The sequence below is a fragment of the Mixophyes fleayi genome, chromosome 4 (assembly GCF_038048845.1).
Source record: "Mixophyes fleayi isolate aMixFle1 chromosome 4, aMixFle1.hap1, whole genome shotgun sequence".
NCBI lineage: Eukaryota > Metazoa > Chordata > Amphibia > Anura > Limnodynastidae > Mixophyes > Mixophyes fleayi.
The window spans coordinates 38923765-38943898 of NC_134405.1; the positions used below are offsets into that span (position 1 = coordinate 38923765).

The window sequence follows — 20134 nt, forward strand, 5'->3', positions numbered from 1 at the left end:
AAATAATTGCTGCGTGAAGTTGGCATTTCACCTGATTTGAGTGAGGGCAGGAAGCAATTTAACTCTCACTGGTCACTGAATTCTGAACATATAGGAGGTAATTTATGAAAGTAAAATGTGCGATGACGCAGTGCAAAGGTCATGTACTTTTTGTATTGTGAGGACATTTACCGGTACGTCCACCACTGCTCATTTTTTAGAGGTTGTGCAGAGATCTTTGCTCTCCTCTACTGATGATGTAGAGTGCATTCAATGAAACACACTTTATTCAATCAAGATACCTTTTTATAAATTAGACATAATTCATATTTACAAATAAACCAATGTATTTAAAAACTAAAAATATGAAATTGTGACACTTGTAGTAAGTAAAGGCAGTCCCAGTATCCGCTTGCTTTCCTGAATGACGTAAATAAGGATCATTAGAGGGCAAGATGAAATGTGACAGTAGGCAGTGCTTTGAACTGAATGTTCCACTTTTGCAAAATGTGCACAATAAAAATTCTGTAGTGATTGTAAAGTGTCTGCAGAAGACAGAGCTTCAAATTGCTCTTTGGAGCATTATCCTATTTATATACAGTGCATTAAAATAGGTGCTGTTGCGCACACAGACGGGGTAAGTGCTCAACTGCTCCATTTCCCAGTTCAGGCCAAATGGAAATGTGTACTGCCTGGTATAACCACAGAGGTCTAACGTGAAGGCATGTCCGAGGCGTATAAAGACATTAGCTGCAGCTTACGCACTGATACAAGTGAGCAACCATAATACGAAGGTTACTGAAGCGAGCAAAGTTAAAGTAGCACAGTGCTTGCGTAATCTCACAAGGGCTGATTATGTTCATAACACAATGAAGGTCAGAATAGATGAATTACATCATACTACACAAATGTTACCCAAATCAGGTCACACTCCCACATTTAGAAGCACGGAAAGCGGGATGCCACTCAAACATTCATCTTGCCTTTGAGGTGCCGCCAATCATCAGTTACTGCTCAGCAACACAGTGGGAGATGTCTAATAAAACTGGAGCATGGAAGCAATAAAGCAAGAAATGTTTCTGTATATGTGCTACATTTACCTGTCTTACTCCACACACCTTTTCTGGGCCTTAACCATTGCAATATACTGAATAAAAATGTGCCTCCACTGTAAGCATCAATAAGTTGCACCTAGTGTAAAGATTGGGAAAAAAAATGGTCATTTGATGAATACTTTTTTCAATTGTAACTTTGCCAAGCAAAGCAGAGTCTTTATTTGTTGAGAATGAGAAACTCATACAGTAAGCAAAATAAGCGTTCTTCCATTGTTCCTGTCTGATTCCTTTTTTATGCTCTTTGAATATATACTTCACACATGTATAACCGTGTCACTCTATCTCTCACTGTAGCTAATAAGACGGTTGCAGTTTCTCCCCTACCTCATAAGGAGGATGAGAAGAAAGAGGAAGAAGAGGACGATGATGATGGAGAGAAGGGACCTAAGCCGATGCCACCATACAGTTCCATGTTTATTTTGTCCACTACTAACCCGTAAGTACCGAAATTCTCCTTCATTAGATGACATACTTCCTCTCTGTTCCCTTCTACACTGTATCTGTGTCTGCTCCCCTCAGATTTACAGTCTGATTTCCTGTCCTTTTATGCCACAATAAGTTGCGTTTGGACAGGCGGGTCAGGGGTGCTCACATGTAAGTGGGGTATGGTTGTCTAGCATATGATTTTGCCTATACATATATCTCTAAGATATGCCTTATAAGGGGCATTTCTTTGCGCATAGCCCTGGTGAAAGTTTGCGAGTTGATGATGGATGACAGCAGCATTTTTTACATTAGATGTGTCTATGCGTTAGATTTAAAGTTGAGCATATCTTAAGATACCTGCATCTCAAAGTACGGCAACAGAAACATAAGTGTATGGACACATTTTGCGTGTGTGCACAAAAGTCGCATTTTACATTTAACTCAGAATCAGTCCATCTTTTGATTTTGTTTTTTGTTGCCTTTTTTCTTGTTATCTGTGATTTGTTCCCTTGTTATTCTTATATATAGGACTTTTCTGCCTGTCCTCCTACCGTCCTGGACCTCACTTTATTTTTACAGTCAGATATATCCTCTTTACTCTCTTTATTGCAGCTTACGTCGTTTGTGTCATTACATCGTTACCATGCGATACTTTGAAATGTGCATCTTGCTAGTCATCGCCATGAGCAGCATAGCTCTTGCTGCAGAGGACCCTGTGTATCCTGAGGCCACCCGTAACAATGTGAGTGACACCTTCATGTCTGTCCCCTGTGATGTAGTCTTTTCTTCTCCTGCATACATTCACATTGCACACTGACACACATTCTCTGCATAAGGCCAGCTCAGCATGCATGCACTCTTATTTCCACAATATGACTAGCCATCCTCCTCCTGCTCTTGTATGTGAGCACCCGTCCTTTCTTATCTCCTGTCTGATGTATTTTACTGCACAATACTGACTGTTATCTCTCCTCTTTCCAATGTAACTGGAAATAAAACCATCCTGTGTTTGTCTAGTGCGTAGTTTCTCAAACATTTATCATAAACATCTTGTTTCTATATATAATATTGAGATAGTCGGTGTAAGAGTTAAACAGCATGGGAGGATGTGTTGGGGACCCAGTGTGAGGTGCAGTGAGATGACAGCCGCCCTTCTGCAGCCTTGCTTACTTTGCAGTTCCTCTCTATATGCACTGGACGGCTCCCGCAGGGGGAAGGGGGAGAAAGAGAGAAGAGGAGATGGAGGGAGGAGAGTGGATGCTGACTGAAATAATGGGAACATTGGCCCCAGTGGGACAAAAGAAGCTGAGAGCAGGGTATATAAATAGCACTTTACAATGATTCTTATATATATATTTATCCAGACATAGGTTCTTCACTCCCTCCTTATTTCTCTTTGCCTTTTCAGTGTTTTACTCGTGTTTTCTCTCTCCAGGTCCTACGTTATTTTGACTATGTGTTCACTGGTGTCTTCACCTTTGAGATGGTTATCAAGGTAGGAATAAAGGCAATACCAGTAGCTGACAGTGTCTTACATACAGTCATCTGCTCTTTTAATCTAAAATAACATCGTACTATAGCAATATATTCATCCCAATTGCAGGCAATATGTAAGTGTGTGATATTGTGTAAACAACTAGCTACCACAACTGGCTGCACTATCAGGAAATAATCATTGGCTTGGATAATACATACAGTTGAGCCATGTTACAGAAATATAATACATAGATGATGGTTAGGATAATATAGAGAATGGATCATGGTTATGGCAGCACATAGACATAAAATGCAGTAGACAGCGGTTAGGGTGATGCAGCGAATAAACAATTGCTATAATGATATAGAGAATAGATGATTGTTACAGTAACATAGAGAATAAATGATGGTTAGGGAAATATGGAGAATAGATGATGGTTAGGGAAATATGGAGAATAGATGATGGTTAGGGAAATATGGAGAATAGATGATGGTTAGGGAAATATAGAGAATAGATGACGGTTAGAGTAATAAAGAGAATAGATGATGGTTAGGGAAATATGGAGAATAGATGACGGTTAGAGTAATAAAGAGAATAGATGATGGTTAGAGTAATGTAGAGAATAGATGATGGTTAGAGTAATAAAGAGAATAGATGATGGTTAGGGTAATATAGAGAATAGATGATGGTTAGGGTAATATAGAGAATATATGATGGTTAGGGTAATATAGAGAATAGATGATGGTTAGGGAAATATGGAGAATATATGATGGTTAGGGTAATATAGAGAATAGATGATGTTTAGGGTAATATAGAGAATAGATGATGGTTAGGGAAATATGGAGAATAGATGATGGTTAGGGTAATATAGAGAATAGATGATGTTTAGGGTAATATAGAGAATAGATGATGGTTAGGGAAATATGGAGAATAGATGATGGTTAGGGAAATATAGAGAATAGATGATGGTTAGGGAAATATGGAGAATAGATGATGGTTAGGGTAATATAGAGAATAGATGATGTTTAGGGTAATATAGAGAATAGATGATGGTTAGGGTAATATAGAGAATAGATGATGTTTAGGGTAATATAGAGAATAGATGATGGTTAGGGTAATATAGAGAATAGATGATGGTTAGGGTAATATAGAGAATAGATGATGGTTAGGGAAATATGGAGACTAGATGACAGTTTGGTTAGGGGAATATGTAGATGACACAGGAGTTTGTGTGCCTGTGATACAAAATTAGATCTGGGGTAGAGATTGTTCAATAAAGTAAGGCCTAATAATAAATAAGGATGTGATTAGTAAAGGTCCCATGAAGAGAACACGGGGGCTAGATTTACTAAACTGTGAAAAAGTGGAGATGTTGCCTATAGCAACCAATCATATTCTAGTTATCATTTATTTAGTATATTCTACAAAATGACAGTTAGAATCTGATTGGTTTCTATAGACAACATCTCCACTTTTTAAAAAACACAGTTTAGTAAATATACCCCTGAGACTGAGAATGACTGGAGCAGTATGTAACAATAAACAGTGATGCTATGTTCCCCGTTGCCCTCTCTGATCCTGCTCTATACCAGTGCTATGCAGCCATTGGTATCAGGTAACCATGGGGGTTTCTTGCTCTAAAGTGTGCTGGGTGAAGTAGTTACTAAAGAGAAGGGGATTTAATATTCCATGTTGTGGGCAACATAGGAAGCGCTGGATTTGCCTTTGCTGAACCGCTATGCCGTGGCTGTGCACTTTCGTAAAGCCAATATATGGCACCATTTATGGACTTTATAGATGGAAGCTATATGTGCTTCAATACTCATGGGTGCACATATATGCAACCAGGCAGGTGCTTGCTTTGTGTTTGGAAACTTCTGCTGTGACGTTCAGGGTTCTAATATTTCAGGTGAAGGTGACCTCAATCCAGACAGCTTTTCTTCTCAAATGTGTATTACTACAATGGTAGATAGGGTAGGTCAAAGTCAAAATCCCTGGAAGTAACCCCATGTATTTTTCCCTTAGAATGCGTACACTTCCCACCAACCATGTCTATGTTTAAGGGCAGCTAGTTGGTTAATGAGAATTGTATATTGTCTGTAAAGTCTGTAGGATGAAATGTCCCCCAAGAAGATCCTTGGATTGGCCATATATACACTAGAAAAGTTTTTGAGTTTTTGCAGTTCCTGCAATTACAGGATAATTCATCACACAGCAAACCTCTGTTAGCTTGATTGTATGCCTTGGGAGCACTTTACTCACAATGTCTAATGAAAATGTGGCTATAGGCAATTGCTTTTATCACATCACTACCAGCCATCTGGCTGACCTAAAATAGATCTGGAGCATTCAACAAGTATGCATAATACGAGTAAATGATGGGTTTATTGCCTGCAGGAACCATGTAATTTCTATATTGCTACTCCAGATCTCTTCCACTTACTTGTTTTTCATCTGCTACTGTAACAATATTTTTTTCTAGTGTAGAATTCCCTGGGATAGGTATTTACAGGTAGGCATGAATGAGACTTGGTATGCTTAGATTATGTTATCTTCCATGAATCTCAGAACACCTCTTTTCTTTGTAGATGGTAGATCTGGGTCTCCTTCTCCACCAGGGAGCTTACTTCAGAGATCTGTGGAACATTCTCGATTTCATTGTAGTTTGTGGCGCTCTTGTGGCTTTTGCATTCTCGTAAGTAGTATACCTCCTTCTCTTCTCATCTATTGATAGCAAGCTTCATATATATAACATCCCCATCATCATGTAAATTGTCATATTCTGGTAATTAAGAATTTTCTCAACTTACATCTAGATAAACATGGAAAACATTAAAATGGCTAGCCAATCTTCAGGACACTTTAACCTACTGGTTTGCACATGTCCTTATGCAACTTTTACTAAATAAATAGCTTTATGGCTTCCAAATCTGTGGCCAACTTGTGGCTCTCCTGTACTTCCCATGTGGCCCGGTTTTTCAGTATTGTGGCCAGACGCAGTAGAGGAAGAAACACAATAGGGTTTTTAAAAATTCTTTTCTTTTCTCAGCTGTTTTTGGGGGATCAGAGTGATTTCCGGGGAGGGATGAGTGATGAAATCTTGTCATAGTACTGTACAAGTGACATTGTGGGACACTACTACAACATGTGACATTGTGGGGTACTAGTACAACATGACACATTGTGGGGCACTAGTACAACATGTGACATTGTGGGGCACTAGTACAACATGTGACATTGTGTGGATCACTAGTACAACATGTGACATTGTGGGGCACTAGTACAACATGCAACATTGTGGGGCACTAGTACAGCATGCAACATTGTGGGGCACTACTACAACATGTGACATTCTGGTGCACTAGTACAACATGTGACATTGTGGGGTACTAGTACAATATGTGATATTGTGGGGCACTAGTACAACATGTGACATTGTGGGGCACGAGTACAACATGTGACATTGCGTGTGGGGCACTAGTACAACATGTGACATTGTGGGGCACTAGTACAACATGTGACATTGTGGGGCACTAATACAACATGTGACATTGTGGGGCACGAGTACAACATGTGACATTGCGTGTGGGGCACTACAACATGTGACATTCTGGTGCACTAGTACAACATGTGACATTGTGGGGTACTAGTACAATATGTGATATTGTGGGGCACTAGTACAACATGTGACATTGTGGGGCACGAGTACAACATGTGACATTGCGTGTGGGGCACTAGTACAACATGTGACATTGTGGGGCACTAGTACAACATGTGACATTGTGGGGCACTAATACAACATGTGACATTGTGGGGCACGAGTACAACATGTGACATTGCGTGTGGGGCACTACAACATGTGACATTCTGGTGCACTAGTACAACATGTGACATTGTGGGGTACTAGTACAACATGTGATATTGCGTGTGGGGCACTACTACAACATGTGACATTGCATGTGGGGCACTACTACATGTGACATTGTGGGGTACTAGTACAACATGTGATATTGCGTGTGGGGCACTACTACAACATGTGACATTGCATGTGGGGCACTACTACAACATGTGACATTCTGGTGCACTAGTACAACATGTGACATTGTGGGGCACTAGTACAACATGTGACATTGTGGGGCACTAGTACAACATGTGACATTGCGTGTGGGGCACTACTACATGTGACATTCTGGTGCACTTGTACAACATGTGACATTGCGTGTGGGGCACTACTACAACATGTGACATTCTGGTGCACTAGTACTACATGTGACATTCTGGTGCACTAGTACAACATGTGACATTGTGTGTGGGGCACTAGTACAACATGTGACATTGTGTGTAGGGCACTAGTACAACATTTGACATTGTGTGTGGGGCACTAGTAGAACATGCGACATTGTGTGTGGGGCACTAGTACAACATGTGACATTGTGTGTGGGGCACTAGTACAACATGTGACATTGTGTGTGGGGCACTAGTACAACATGTGACATCGTGTGTGGGGCACTAGTACAACATGTGACATTGTGTGTGGGGCACTAGTACAACATGTGACATTGTGTCTGGTGCACTAGTACAACATGTGACATTGTGGGGCACTAGTACAACATGTGACATTGTGGGGCACTAGTACAACATGTGACATTGCGTGTGGGGCACTACTACATGTGACATTCTGGTGCACTAGTACAACATGTGACATTGCGTGTGGGGCACTACTACAACATGTGACATTCTGGTGCACTAGTACTACATGTGACATTCTGGTGCACTAGTACAACATGTGACATTGTGGGGCACTAGTACAACATGTGACATTGCGTGTGGGGCACTACTACATGTGACATTCTGGTGCACTAGTAAAACATGTGACATTGCGTGTGGGGCACTACTACAACATGTGACATTCTGGTGCACTAGTACTACATGTGACATTCTGGTGCACTAGTACAACATGTGACATTGTGTGTGGGGCTCTAGTACAACATGTGACATTGTGTGTAGGGCACTAGTACAACATGTGACATTGTGTGTGGGGCACTAGTAGAACATGCGACATTGTGTGTGGGGCACTAGTACAACATGTGACATTGTGTGTGGGGCACTAGTACAACATGTGACATTGTGGGGCACTAGTACAACATGTGACATTGTGGGGCACTAGTACAACATGTGACATTGCGTGTGGGGCACTACTACATGTGACATTCTGGTGCACTAGTACAACATGTGACATTGCGTGTGGGGCACTACTACAACATGTGACATTCTGGTGCACTAGTACTACATGTGACATTCTGGTGCACTAGTACAACATGTGACATTGTGGGGCACTAGTACAACATGTGACATTGCGTGTGGGGCACTACTACATGTGACATTCTGGTGCACTAGTAAAACATGTGACATTGCGTGTGGGGCACTACTACAACATGTGACATTCTGGTGCACTAGTACTACATGTGACATTCTGGTGCACTAGTACAACATGTGACATTGTGTGTCGGGCTCTAGTACAACATGTGACATTGTGTGTAGGGCACTAGTACAACATGTGACATTGTGTGTGGGGCACTAGTAGAACATGCGACATTGTGTGTGGGGCACTAGTACAACATGTGACATTGTGTGTGGGGCACTAGTACAACATGTGACATTGTGGGGCACTAGTACAACATGTGACATTGTGGGGCACTAGTACAACATGTGACATTGCGTGTGGGGCACTACTACATGTGACATTCTGGTGCACTAGTACAACATGTGACATTGCGTGTGGGGCACTACTACAACATGTGACATTCTGGTGCACTAGTACTACATGTGACATTCTGGTGCACTAGTACAACATGTGACATTGTGTGTGGGGCTCTAGTACAACATGTGACATTGTGTGTAGGGCACTAGTACAACATGTGACATTGTGTGTGGGGCACTAGTAGAACATGCGACATTGTGTGTGGGGCACTAGTACAACATGTGACATTGTGTGTGGGGCACTAGTACAACATGCGACATTGTGTGTGGGGCACTAGTACAACATGTGACATTGAGTGTGGGGCACTACTACTATTATTATACTGCTGCTACATTACTATACATTACACCAGCTACTGGGCATACTACTAGGTATGTTACTACTGCTGCTACATTACTATATTTACTATGAAAGAACCTGCAGCTGTCTAAATACTTTGAATGATGTTGGCCTGGAGGGGTAAATGTGATAGCAGCCATTGTCCCAGAGATCTTGTAGTTTAATGTTCAGCCCTCTGGATAACTCATGCATGTGGGGCCACCACTGAGCAGTACCCTTCTCTGGATACAGCTATGTGTATTAAACAGTCCTCTGTCATATCTGGGGTGAACAAAAGTAAACAGCTATACATAGATGCTATAAAAGTATTGGTGAAAAACACATACAAAGCATGAACGATAAAGAACCATATTTAGTAAAAGTTGCAGGGGGTTGTTAAGCTCTCTGATGGAGGAAACCCTCATTAACTTAAATACTAGGCTCCAAAATAATAGATGAATGTATCTCACAATGTAAGAGCTTTGGATAACCGTGTTTAACTCACATGTTGTTCACCATTAAGAGGAGTTACACTGATATTGTCATAACTTTGTACTGTAATGAAGAGTTTCACATCTTACAGCCAGAGAGATAAGTATGTATCTGAGTTCTGGGTAATGTTTATATACGGTCCAGTATTGAATTATGAAGTCGATATTAGAAATCTACAGCAGAGACAGAGCATATGTAAGTTTACTGAAATCATCTCACTTCCACCCTATCCCTACATAATAACGAGAGGACGGGATGGATCCTCTTTGAACAATGTCTGCTGATTACAATACAGTTGCTATAGCAAAGCACATCCTCTACAACTCTGAATAACTCTCAAATTAGCCCATGCCGTACTCATTTAGAATACATTTTTGTCAATAAATAATGCAGACATATGATAGAGGGCTTTACCATCTAGACTTCCTCTCAATCTGAAAATCTTTGTATACAACAGTTTGGCATACAAGTTTAATTTTAGTGTAGAGTAGAAGTAAGGAGAGCATACAATAGTGCTGTAAGAAAACAGTGTTACAGGACCTTCAATGCTATATAATGGATTTGTAAGGCAGCAAATGTCCTAAGACAACTATGCTACAGTACATGTATGATAAAGTTGCATAAAATGTAATATGAATATTATTACAATAAGTTGGATGTATAAATGTTGTTCCATATATAGCTATGTTTGACACCACAATCGTTCCATCAGTTAGATAGCAGTGATATCACTACTATGCACTGTTGGGGACCCTGCTCCTTCCACTATATAACTCTCAGTCTGTGGCTTCCTGCTGCCTCCATTCCCCTCCTTACATAATGTCACTGCCCCTGTCACACATACAGCTCGGTCTTCACTAACACATCCCTCATCTCCTGATATACTCTGTACTGCTGGGGACCCTGCTCCTTTGACTATATAACTCTCAGTCTGTAGCCGCCTGCTACCTCCATTCCTGTTCTCACATGATGTCACTGTCCTTGTCACATGCAGCTCTGTCTTCACCGACACATCACTCATCTCCTGATATACTCTGTGCTGCTGGGGACCCTGCTCCTTCCAGTATATAACTCTCAGTATGTGGCTTCCTGCTGCCTTCAACCTCTCCTCACATCATGTCACTGTCCCATGCAGCCCTGTCCTCACTAACACAATACTCCCTACTGTGTTAAGAGAACTTAGCCCTCTTAATAAAAAATGCCCCATTGGTCAAAAATGTCCTGTCTACAATGGCTCATAATCCCCAGTGAGGCATAGCCCGCGATATTAAGTCGCATTTGCACATTCAAGACTGGAACAAGTCATGTTTGCTGAGAAGATGTAAGGGACAGAGGTTGTGCCTGACAGTTCTGTATGTTAATAGAAAGCCTCTATAAAGTTGGTTACAGAGATAGTCTTAAAATGAAAATTATGAAAATGAAAGTGGTTCCCAACTACATATAAATGTCAAATGTCTACTAATGCATGTAACTCAAATTAGCCACAGCAGAACTGCATATTGTAATAACTGCTGAAAAGTATTTGTTGAAGATCAAGTTAAAACATGTGACCAATTTCATCATTATACAGCTGTGGGGAAAAAAACCATCACGTGACTTTCTTTTACAGCAAGACAACAGGTACTACTTGAGTAACGTCTGCTTTCACAAAGTGTCCAGGCTTCTTCATATGCCGTTTAAGCTGTACTGGTTATGTGTCAATGCTCCATTAAACACCACGAGGCAGACGTTTGCGTGAGAAGCTGCTCTGAGTGTAACAGGAGGGCTGTTGTCAAAGGGTCAATATATGTGCTCTGAGTTCTTGTTTAATGTTTAGAAAGTTGTTTGTGGTGTTTTTTTGTGTCTCTGTATAATTAATTCCATCTCTCCCCACACCGGCTGACTCCTCCAGGAGCAACCAGCGGTAATGTCCATTTGTCCTTTCTCAGTCTGTCTCTCCTCTGTCTTCTTCACCACTTTCCAGACACAATCAGAAGTAGCTAAAGAGTCTCCTTCTCACACAGTAGAGTAACACTGTAATGATACAAGTCTGGGTATTGCTAAACAGAGGGGGCTCTTCCTCTATAGTCTACTCTTCCTTCTTGGGGAACACCTCTACAAACTAGAACCACCGGGTTTGTGGATGTGCAGGAAAAATCTAGAGGCGCAAAAGTGTAAATGTCACATCAGAATCCAATCTCCTACAACTACCCCTTTCATTAAATAAAACCTTTCCAACCATTCTCCTAAAATACTGCTTGTTTTACCCTAATGTATGGCTTAAATTAATCACGAGTGAGGGGCCACTGTCTTCTTTATTATATGTGGTGCTTTTGTGTGTTTTATGGGCTTACTGCCTCTCTGTCTGTCTGTAATGCCCAGTCTTCTTTTATTACTATACTTGTTCCCAATTGTAAAGTACTACGGAATATGCTGGCGCTATATAAGTAAATAGATTTTCTCTTATATTAGGTAATGCCCGTCTAGCAATGTGCTTCACCGCCAAAGTGCAACTGCATAGCGCAGATTGCGTCTCATTTAGAGTATAGGATGAGACCCGATCTCCTCCAGCTCAGAGCTGGGGCAAGTTTCCAGTCCTTTTCACTCCCATCTGCACAACAATGTCCCTAAATATGCACCCTCTTCACCCCTCTATCTCATTTCAAGAAAACTAGGTGCACCAGTGCTCCTACTCTTCCCAGCAGTTGGTACAAAGCTGCTGTGCCACCATCTTGTTCTGCACACCCATGCGCTGTGGCAGAATATATAGGAGGAGAATGATATATGTATGCCCTGTACCACATTCCCTTGGCTGTACCACACCACATGTCCTCAGGGATACCATACATTTAATGATATTGTTGGTAGAGGAAGGTAAGGTGTTGTTGTAAGGTGGCTCTCGGCTAAGACAGTGTGGGAATTCCAGAGTTTGCTATGTAAATGGAAGTCTTGAGGGACAGAAAGTGTTATGAGAACAGCTGGTAATTGCTCCTGAGAATTTTTGACATGAAAGCACCAGGGACTGAAAATTCGCAGTTTTGCTAACAATACTCTTTTTTTCTTCTTTCTCTCATCTCTTGTTTCTCTTTATTCTATATTTCTCATCTTACCCATCTGCTGCTTATATACTTTACTCTTTCTGCTCCTTCTACTTTTTTGTGCTCTTATAATGTGTCACATTTTTATTACGTTACATGGCATGGTTTTATTTGACACTTATCTATCTGTCTCTCTCCACCCTCTTGATCCAACATTTACTTTCTTCTTTTCTCTATTTTCAATATTTCTTCCTGCTTTCTCCAATACTCCTGTAATTGTACTCCTGTGATTGTAACTCCCCTCCTTTCTTTGAGAACTCTTCTTCACTGTCTTTCTTCCTAACATCCTCCTCCTGACTACTTCTGCCTCTTCCTCTTTCTTCTCCTCTCTTTTTTCTCTTTCTTTCGGTCACACAACAGAGGTGGGAGTAAAGGAAAGGACATTAGCACTATCAAATCCCTCCGTGTCCTCCGTGTCCTGCGACCACTGAAAACTATCAAGCGACTTCCCAAACTAAAGGTTAGTTCCAAGTGTGTAATGTAAGCATCTGAATAGCTGTCCAAGGTCACATTGCAGACCCGTCTTCTATGTCAGTAACATGTAGTAACAGTATTCTATCATCCTGTGAATTTGCCAGAAGATAAACACACTGCCCAGAACCACAGATACTTTTCCCTAAATGATTAAAAGAGATTTTCTTCCTCCTCAAGTCGTACTCTGACGTGGCTTCTGTCTCTCACCTTTCAGGCCGTATTTGACTGTGTGGTGAACTCTCTGAAGAACGTCCTCAACATTCTAATTGTTTACATGCTGTTTATGTTTATATTCGCTGTGGTGGCCGTCCAGCTTTTCAAGGGGAAGTTTTTCTACTGCACAGATGAATCAAAAGAGTTTCAGAGAGACTGCAGGCAAGTGACTACTTTATGGATTCCTCGGGATCTCTCTGGTGTTTAAATCTGTTCCAGCCCTGATAACTTTAGATAGATTATATCGTGGAGGCAAATACAGCATCTCATTTCAGCTGCTGTTGCTTTATAACTGTGATGAGCTGCTAGTTTTTCTCATAGTGTCTTACACAACCTTCTTTTTACCTAATGTGTTTAGACATCTCATATCTGAGGGCACTTTAAATAGCAATTTAAAGATCAGAAATTAGACTTTGTGGGGCTTATTTAAAGCTGGAAGTACTTTTTTACTTTTTCGTACAATGCATGAGCAGCAAAAATTGTATGCGTCTCTATCTAGATTTATTTGTATATTTGAGTTATGTCTCCTTACAACTGGAGGGGCGATACAGGTGAGCAAAGGGATGGGTAAGCATAGGGCAAGTACAGTAAGGGCATATTCATGTAATTGCAACTCAGTTAAACATGGCGCAGATGCAGACACGCCTCTCAGGAAGCGTATGTCTTACAGCGGGCTGATGCACATATGTAAGGCAATGATGATGATTCCATTATCAGTAGCACTATGTAGCCACTTCTGATTTGCTGATTGACCTATCTAGCTGATAGCAATAAAAGAGTACGTTGCAGCTATTTTATATGAAGTTGTGTTTGTATTACTTGATTATCATTTCCATACGGATTGCTGCAGGAAAGACACTTCACATTTAATTTTTAAAGGCATGAACCACTGATGAGGAAGTGTTAATTTTTTTTCAGTTTGGTAAAAACAACTTTATTCTCTCTTGGGTATCTGACCATATTACCCAATTAGTATAAAACATGATAGAGTATCAAAATGTGTTATTATTAGAATATTAGGTTGTGTACAAATAGGGTCATACCACTTCTGCTTTGACATATACACCTAATGCTTGCTTCTCCTACACCTCCAACAGGCGTGCATATACCCTATGAGTAGTACTTTGTTTCAGTTGATTTCAGCACAATATGCGTCCTACTCTACATGCGGACACGGGTATGCTTTTTCTTGCATACAGATTTTCCTAAGTGTGCCATAGGCACATATGCATCCACTCCTAAGTGAGCCCCAGTGTCTGTAACTGAAAATGGTGTAGGATATACATCTAGAGGGCAGGAAAGGGCTTTGTTTTACCTATTTTCACCTGCGCGCCTTATATACGTAAACCATAGGCTGTGAGGTAACTAGTCCCCAGGTTACATGTAGCTCTGCCAGTTGTTTTAGAAGATGTTACAATACTGTTTATAACATTCAGATACACCCACTGCAGAGGCAGGGAGACTATGTAATATTGCATGATGCTTTCTCTCCCATATGATTGTACCTGTGTCTGTTCATCTAGGGGAGAGTATCTGGTATATGATAAGAATGAAGTGAAAGCACAGAGGCGCGAGTGGAAGAAATGGGCATTCCACTATGACAACGTGCTGTGGGCCCTGCTCACTCTCTTCACTGTGTCTACGGGTGAGGGCTGGCCAGAGTAAGTACCGTTATCTATATTGTGTATTCATATATCAGTATGTATGTGAGGGCTGCCTACTATCTGTGCAGGTTCACTTTAGATGACCTAATATATGTAATTCTGTGTTAGGTTAGTTCGTATATATAGGTGTTTATGGCTCCAGGTCATTGCACGGATATCTATAGGCACATTGCTCTTGTGGCTGATTCTGTAAGTATGGGGGATCCCTTGAGGCATGCAGATAACTCCTGGGTCATGGGCAAACCCCATTCATGTAACTTGCCTTCACCAGAGACCCCCATAAAGAAGTATGGATTTGGCTCCCAGGTGCCCCAAGACTGTCATCCCCAATTGGGCACTGGGGATGACAGTCCCCAGTGGGAGTTACCAGATGTAGACACCGTCTACACATCAGTAGAATGCACATAGTAATAGGAACAGAAAGATGTCCTCATATTGAAGAAAAGTCAAGTCAGCAGGACATTGGTAAATGATGAACAAAGCAGCAAAAAAATGAGTACGAGTAATCTGTTACATTACTACTCTGGCTCCCCTGGTAAGTAATAATGAAATCTCAAGAATACAAAGAGAAAATTTTAAAGAAGAGACTCTTAGAGGTATATTTACTAAACTGCGGGTTTGAAAAAGTGTAGATGTTGCCTGTAGCAACCAATCAGATTCTAGCTGTCATCTTGTAGAATGTGCTAAATAAATGATAACTAGAATCTGATTCGTTGCTATAGGCAACATCTCCACGTTTTCAAACCCGCAGTTTAGTAAATCTAGCCCTTAATCTTTTGTGGTTTGTGCAAAGTCATGCATGATCACCAAGACGAAGAAGAGCAAAGGGCCAATGCGGTTTATCGACAAAGTATTTTTGATATGATCTGGCTTTAGTTAGAGCTTCTTGAGTCTGCGGCCAGTGGTTTTGAAAGTCTTCCACCTTAGACTCTACAGCTGGGGCAACTGAGGCGTTTTGAAAAAAAGGAGTTTGTCGGTGCAAACATGCAGATGGATATTAATAGCAAATTTAGCCCAGGAAAAGAGGTCAGCCCATTTGTCATGACTGCAGACGTAGATCCTAAGGAATTACTCTAGGGACTCTGTAGGAGGTTGTATGCAGATGAGAATAACTTACTACCAATCTTTTTACATAAAGCCTTCCAGCAACTGGACACAAACGCAAGTCGTCTGTCTGAGAAGATCTTCTCAAGCTCTCAGTTGATATGTACAGCGGTAATAAGGGTCCAGAAGGTGCAAGAAGAGAGGACGGGATAGATTTACTAAAATGTGGGTTAGGAAAATCACTGATTTTTCGGTGATTGTCCCGTTTTTAAACTTCAAGATTTACAAAAGGGAAAACTGATGGAAAGCACCACATTACAAATCGTTGTCTTGATTTTTACATCATAACACTGGAATATAGTAGATCCTGCCAAATCATGCTGTTTAGAGATGAAAAGTGCCGGCAATGTGTGGTGGTTTCAAAACTGCAAAAACAAAAATTACTAAATTTCCTGCAATCTGTTTTGGACACAGACATGGGCATACTTAGAAGTGCTCAACCTCTCATTTTAAATTGGGCCACCATAAATTCCTTTGAATACTATCCAGGGTTTCTCTGATTCCAGGATAATCTGGTGCTTTGCAATACCCATGAAGCTTGTCAGTAGTTGAGGCTGTCATGACATACTGATATTTTTGTTCGGTGTTGATGGTACATGGAAAGTCTGCTCTTTGCAACAAGTGGTGACATTCTTCGAGAGCTAACTACTGGACAACACCAGTGTAACTCATCTGTGAAAGTAAAAATATATTTAAACCGCAAAGCTGATGTTTCCTTGCTTTATTTTACTTATTTATTTTACTGAACGAGTACTGCACCTACTCCAACAACGGATGCATCGACTACTAAAAATAGCTGTAAAGATTCCAGGTTTTGCAGAACAGGAACAGATGAATGTTTTATCAGCTTCCATGGGCAGTGATAGGAACCATGGAAAGAGAGATATCCCTGATAAATTTGGTGGTAGTCACTAGCACATTGCAAAAATAGTTAAATGGCTTTTAATCAATTAATGTTGAGGCCAAACCTTTTGAAGATCCACTGAAAAGCATTCAAAAGAAAAGATTCAATTGGTCAAAATGTTTTTTTTTCCAATTTGGCATACAGGTCATTGGTGCAAAGACGATATAGAACATTATCTACAAGATTAGAAGACTAAACGAGGATTTAATCAATGTAGTGAATTCCGTACTTTGTAAAGGAGATTTAACATATTTCATTGACCTTATTTTGAAATACTCCCAGAACATTATTGGACCTATATTCGGAGTGACTGTCTCTGATGTGAAATGTTATTCAGATGATCAAGCATAGCTAGGTCGGAACCATCAGATAGTATTCCACTCTGGAACATTAAGGTATATTCAATTAGGCCGGCGCTTCGCGGCTACGCGTGGCTGTACTTTTAAAGTGTCAATACGGTACTGCAACATTGCGTATTTCCCATCGCAATGCTATGGGGTGCGAACGGAAACACACAGTGTTGCGGTAACGTGTTGACACTCGCCGTGTGTAGTTGCAATGTGAAGGCTTAGTTGAATATGCCCCATAGAAACTTAGGACACTAAACCTGTTGATCATAGAAATACAGAATTTAATGGCAGATAATATGGCCCATTTAGTCCATCCATTTTTATTTCAAAAACCTTTGACCCTGTTGAGTTTCTTAGCTTTCTGTTTCAGATTTAGGATAGTCTTATGTATTTTTAGATGTGTCTATATTGTTGTGTACATGTTTCAGTTAATGTAAACGTGTGGTGTCTGTGACACTCTTCGTTATTTCTCTGTGAACTAATTTTGATATATTCTATATTTACATATATTTACAATTTATTTATTACCATTTGTATAGCGCCACTATACTACACAGTGCTATATAGAGAATATTTATCACTCACATCAGTCCCTGCCACATTCAGCTTATAGTCTGCATTCCCTGCCACATCCAAGCACCAACATATCAGTATGTTTTTGGACTAATCAAGGAAACCCACTGAAACCCTGGGAAAACATACAAACTCCACACAGATAGGTCAAGATCGAACTCATGACCCCAGTGTTGCGAGGCAACAGTGCTGGCCACTGTTGTTACTACTGCTTTTTACTGCATGTAATGTGTACTAGGAACCACTTTCTAATATGATCTTCCCGATATCAAGCAAAGTTTGCTGAATGTTTGGTCTGTTTGGTATTCTAAAATATAATGTGGTAACAATAAGCACTCTAGTTCAACAACTGCAATATGGAAATTATACACTGTCATCTTGAAGTAGAAATATTACATACCTCATTCTTCCTCTAACACCTCACAAGCCCATCCTTCTGACTGTTTCCGCAGCGTTCTCAGACACTCTGTGGATGCCACCTATGAAGACCAAGGTCCCAGGCCTGGATTCCGGATGGAGATGTCCATCTTTTATGTCGTTTATTTTGTGGTTTTCCCTTTTTTCTTTGTCAACATTTTTGTAGCCTTGATTATCATCACTTTCCAGGAGCAAGGGGACAAAATGATGGAGGAGTATAGCCTGGAAAAGAATGAGGTGAATAACTAAGTTACACAGAAGATAATCACTGTCATGGGCTGAGTGATCGTAGAGCTTCTACTGCTATAGAGTTACACGTTGGATTATTGTAATACTGTGGGGGTATTCTCCAAAGCAATGAAGATAATAAATGCATTTAAAGTTAAAAATGATGGTAGAATTCTCTATTAAGGTTTTAGCTATGGTTTTATTTACTTAGCTGAGTTTTATAAGTAGGTTTAATTCCTGGCGTTATAAGGTTTGCCATTCTTATAATGTTTTTCTTTCTTCCTCTCTTATTCTCCACCCGCCTTTCATTTTACAGAGAGCCTGTATAGATTTTGCTATAAGTGCCAAGCCCCTTACTCGCCACATGCCACAAAACAAGCAAAGCTTCCAGTATCGAATGTGGCAGTTTGTGGTGTCTCCACCTTTCGAATATACAATTATGGCGCTAATCGCCCTGAACACCATTATATTGATGATGAAGGTAAGAACACAGCATGATTTCTACAGAAGAGGGGAACTTATAAACAATAGATATTTATAGAAATGCTAGACATTATAAAGAGATGACCTGGCTGGTCACTGAGCAGGAGCTAGTTGGGACCAGTGAAGAAGGGTTGGAGACATGGAACAGAGGGCCCCCTAAGTAGGTAGCTGGGTCATAGTTAGAAGCGGGAGAGTGGAGAGTGTCAGCAAATTTAGTCTTGCTCTGACACACCCCAGTAAATAAGTCAGATTGGCTAATATTGGTGCAGCAGGTCACGTCCACCAGCAACCAGGAGAGTGATGGTTCCAGTACAGATGGGGACAGCAGTGTGAAGGCCACACCGATGCTGGTGGTGAGGGATTTACTTCTTAGGAGGACAGATAGTGCTGAACAATGTGCTGTCTTCCAGATCTAGTTGATATATAGGGAGGCGCTGTGGACACAGTAGTCACAGTGGTATATATTAATACCAATAACAAAGCGACAGATGGACATATATATCAGGGAATTAGACTGTACACATAAAGCAAGGACCTTGCTTGATCTGTGCCATGTGCACCATGTGGCAAATCAAGGGGTACAAATGCAAATTTATTTATTTTTTTACAATCGCTTTTTTACCCATGTCCTTAGGATTTTGGGGCCCCACTACGTACGATTTGGCAGTTTTACCTTGATAGCTGTGGAAGATATCCGCCACCAAACAAACAAACTTCTTCTTTTATATATATACAAGATATATATATATATATATATATACACACATATATATATACACATATATATACATTATATATATATCTATACATATAAGACAGAGAAAACTTTTGATACTGGGCAAATAAATGGTAAATTAGGATCAATAATTAAATAATTGTGGAAGATAGATAAAAAGCTGTTCTTTTAAATACATTTTTGGTCTGTATTCGAGTAAAAATGACAATAAACAGGTTGTGTAGTATTAGTACAACATTAACTATTACTTGTCTAACATAGGAGGAGTTTAAGTCACATTAAATACCTAGCCCAAATAGTGTCCATCCACTTGTGCTAGAGTCTAACTTTAGTAATGGATACA

General features: G+C 40.4%; 2 protein-coding genes across 8 annotated transcripts in view; one reads left to right on the top strand and one right to left on the bottom strand.

Annotated features, from left to right (window-relative positions):
- LOC142151223 (surfeit locus protein 4-like) overlaps nucleotides 1-18480 on the bottom strand; it is a 194794-nt gene extending 176314 nt beyond the window's left edge. The window contains exon 1 of the mRNA XM_075206619.1: nucleotides 18328-18480. The gene's annotated coding sequence lies outside the window, so the exon portion shown is untranslated. The remainder of the gene's footprint in view (nucleotides 1-18327) is intronic.
- CACNA1A (calcium voltage-gated channel subunit alpha1 A) overlaps nucleotides 1-20134 on the top strand; it is a 165399-nt gene that overhangs the window by 67486 nt on the left and 77779 nt on the right. For all 7 annotated transcript variants that reach the window (XM_075206614.1, XM_075206613.1, XM_075206610.1 and 4 more), the window contains exons 20-28: nucleotides 1389-1530; nucleotides 2133-2262; nucleotides 2956-3015; nucleotides 5586-5692; nucleotides 13006-13105; nucleotides 13334-13494; nucleotides 14856-14993; nucleotides 18380-18581; nucleotides 18889-19053. In XM_075206614.1, coding sequence (XP_075062715.1) covers nucleotides 1389-1530; nucleotides 2133-2262; nucleotides 2956-3015; nucleotides 5586-5692; nucleotides 13006-13105; nucleotides 13334-13494; nucleotides 14856-14993; nucleotides 18380-18581; nucleotides 18889-19053 — 1205 coding nt within the window. The remainder of the gene's footprint in view (nucleotides 1-1388; nucleotides 1531-2132; nucleotides 2263-2955; nucleotides 3016-5585; nucleotides 5693-13005; nucleotides 13106-13333; nucleotides 13495-14855; nucleotides 14994-18379; nucleotides 18582-18888; nucleotides 19054-20134) is intronic.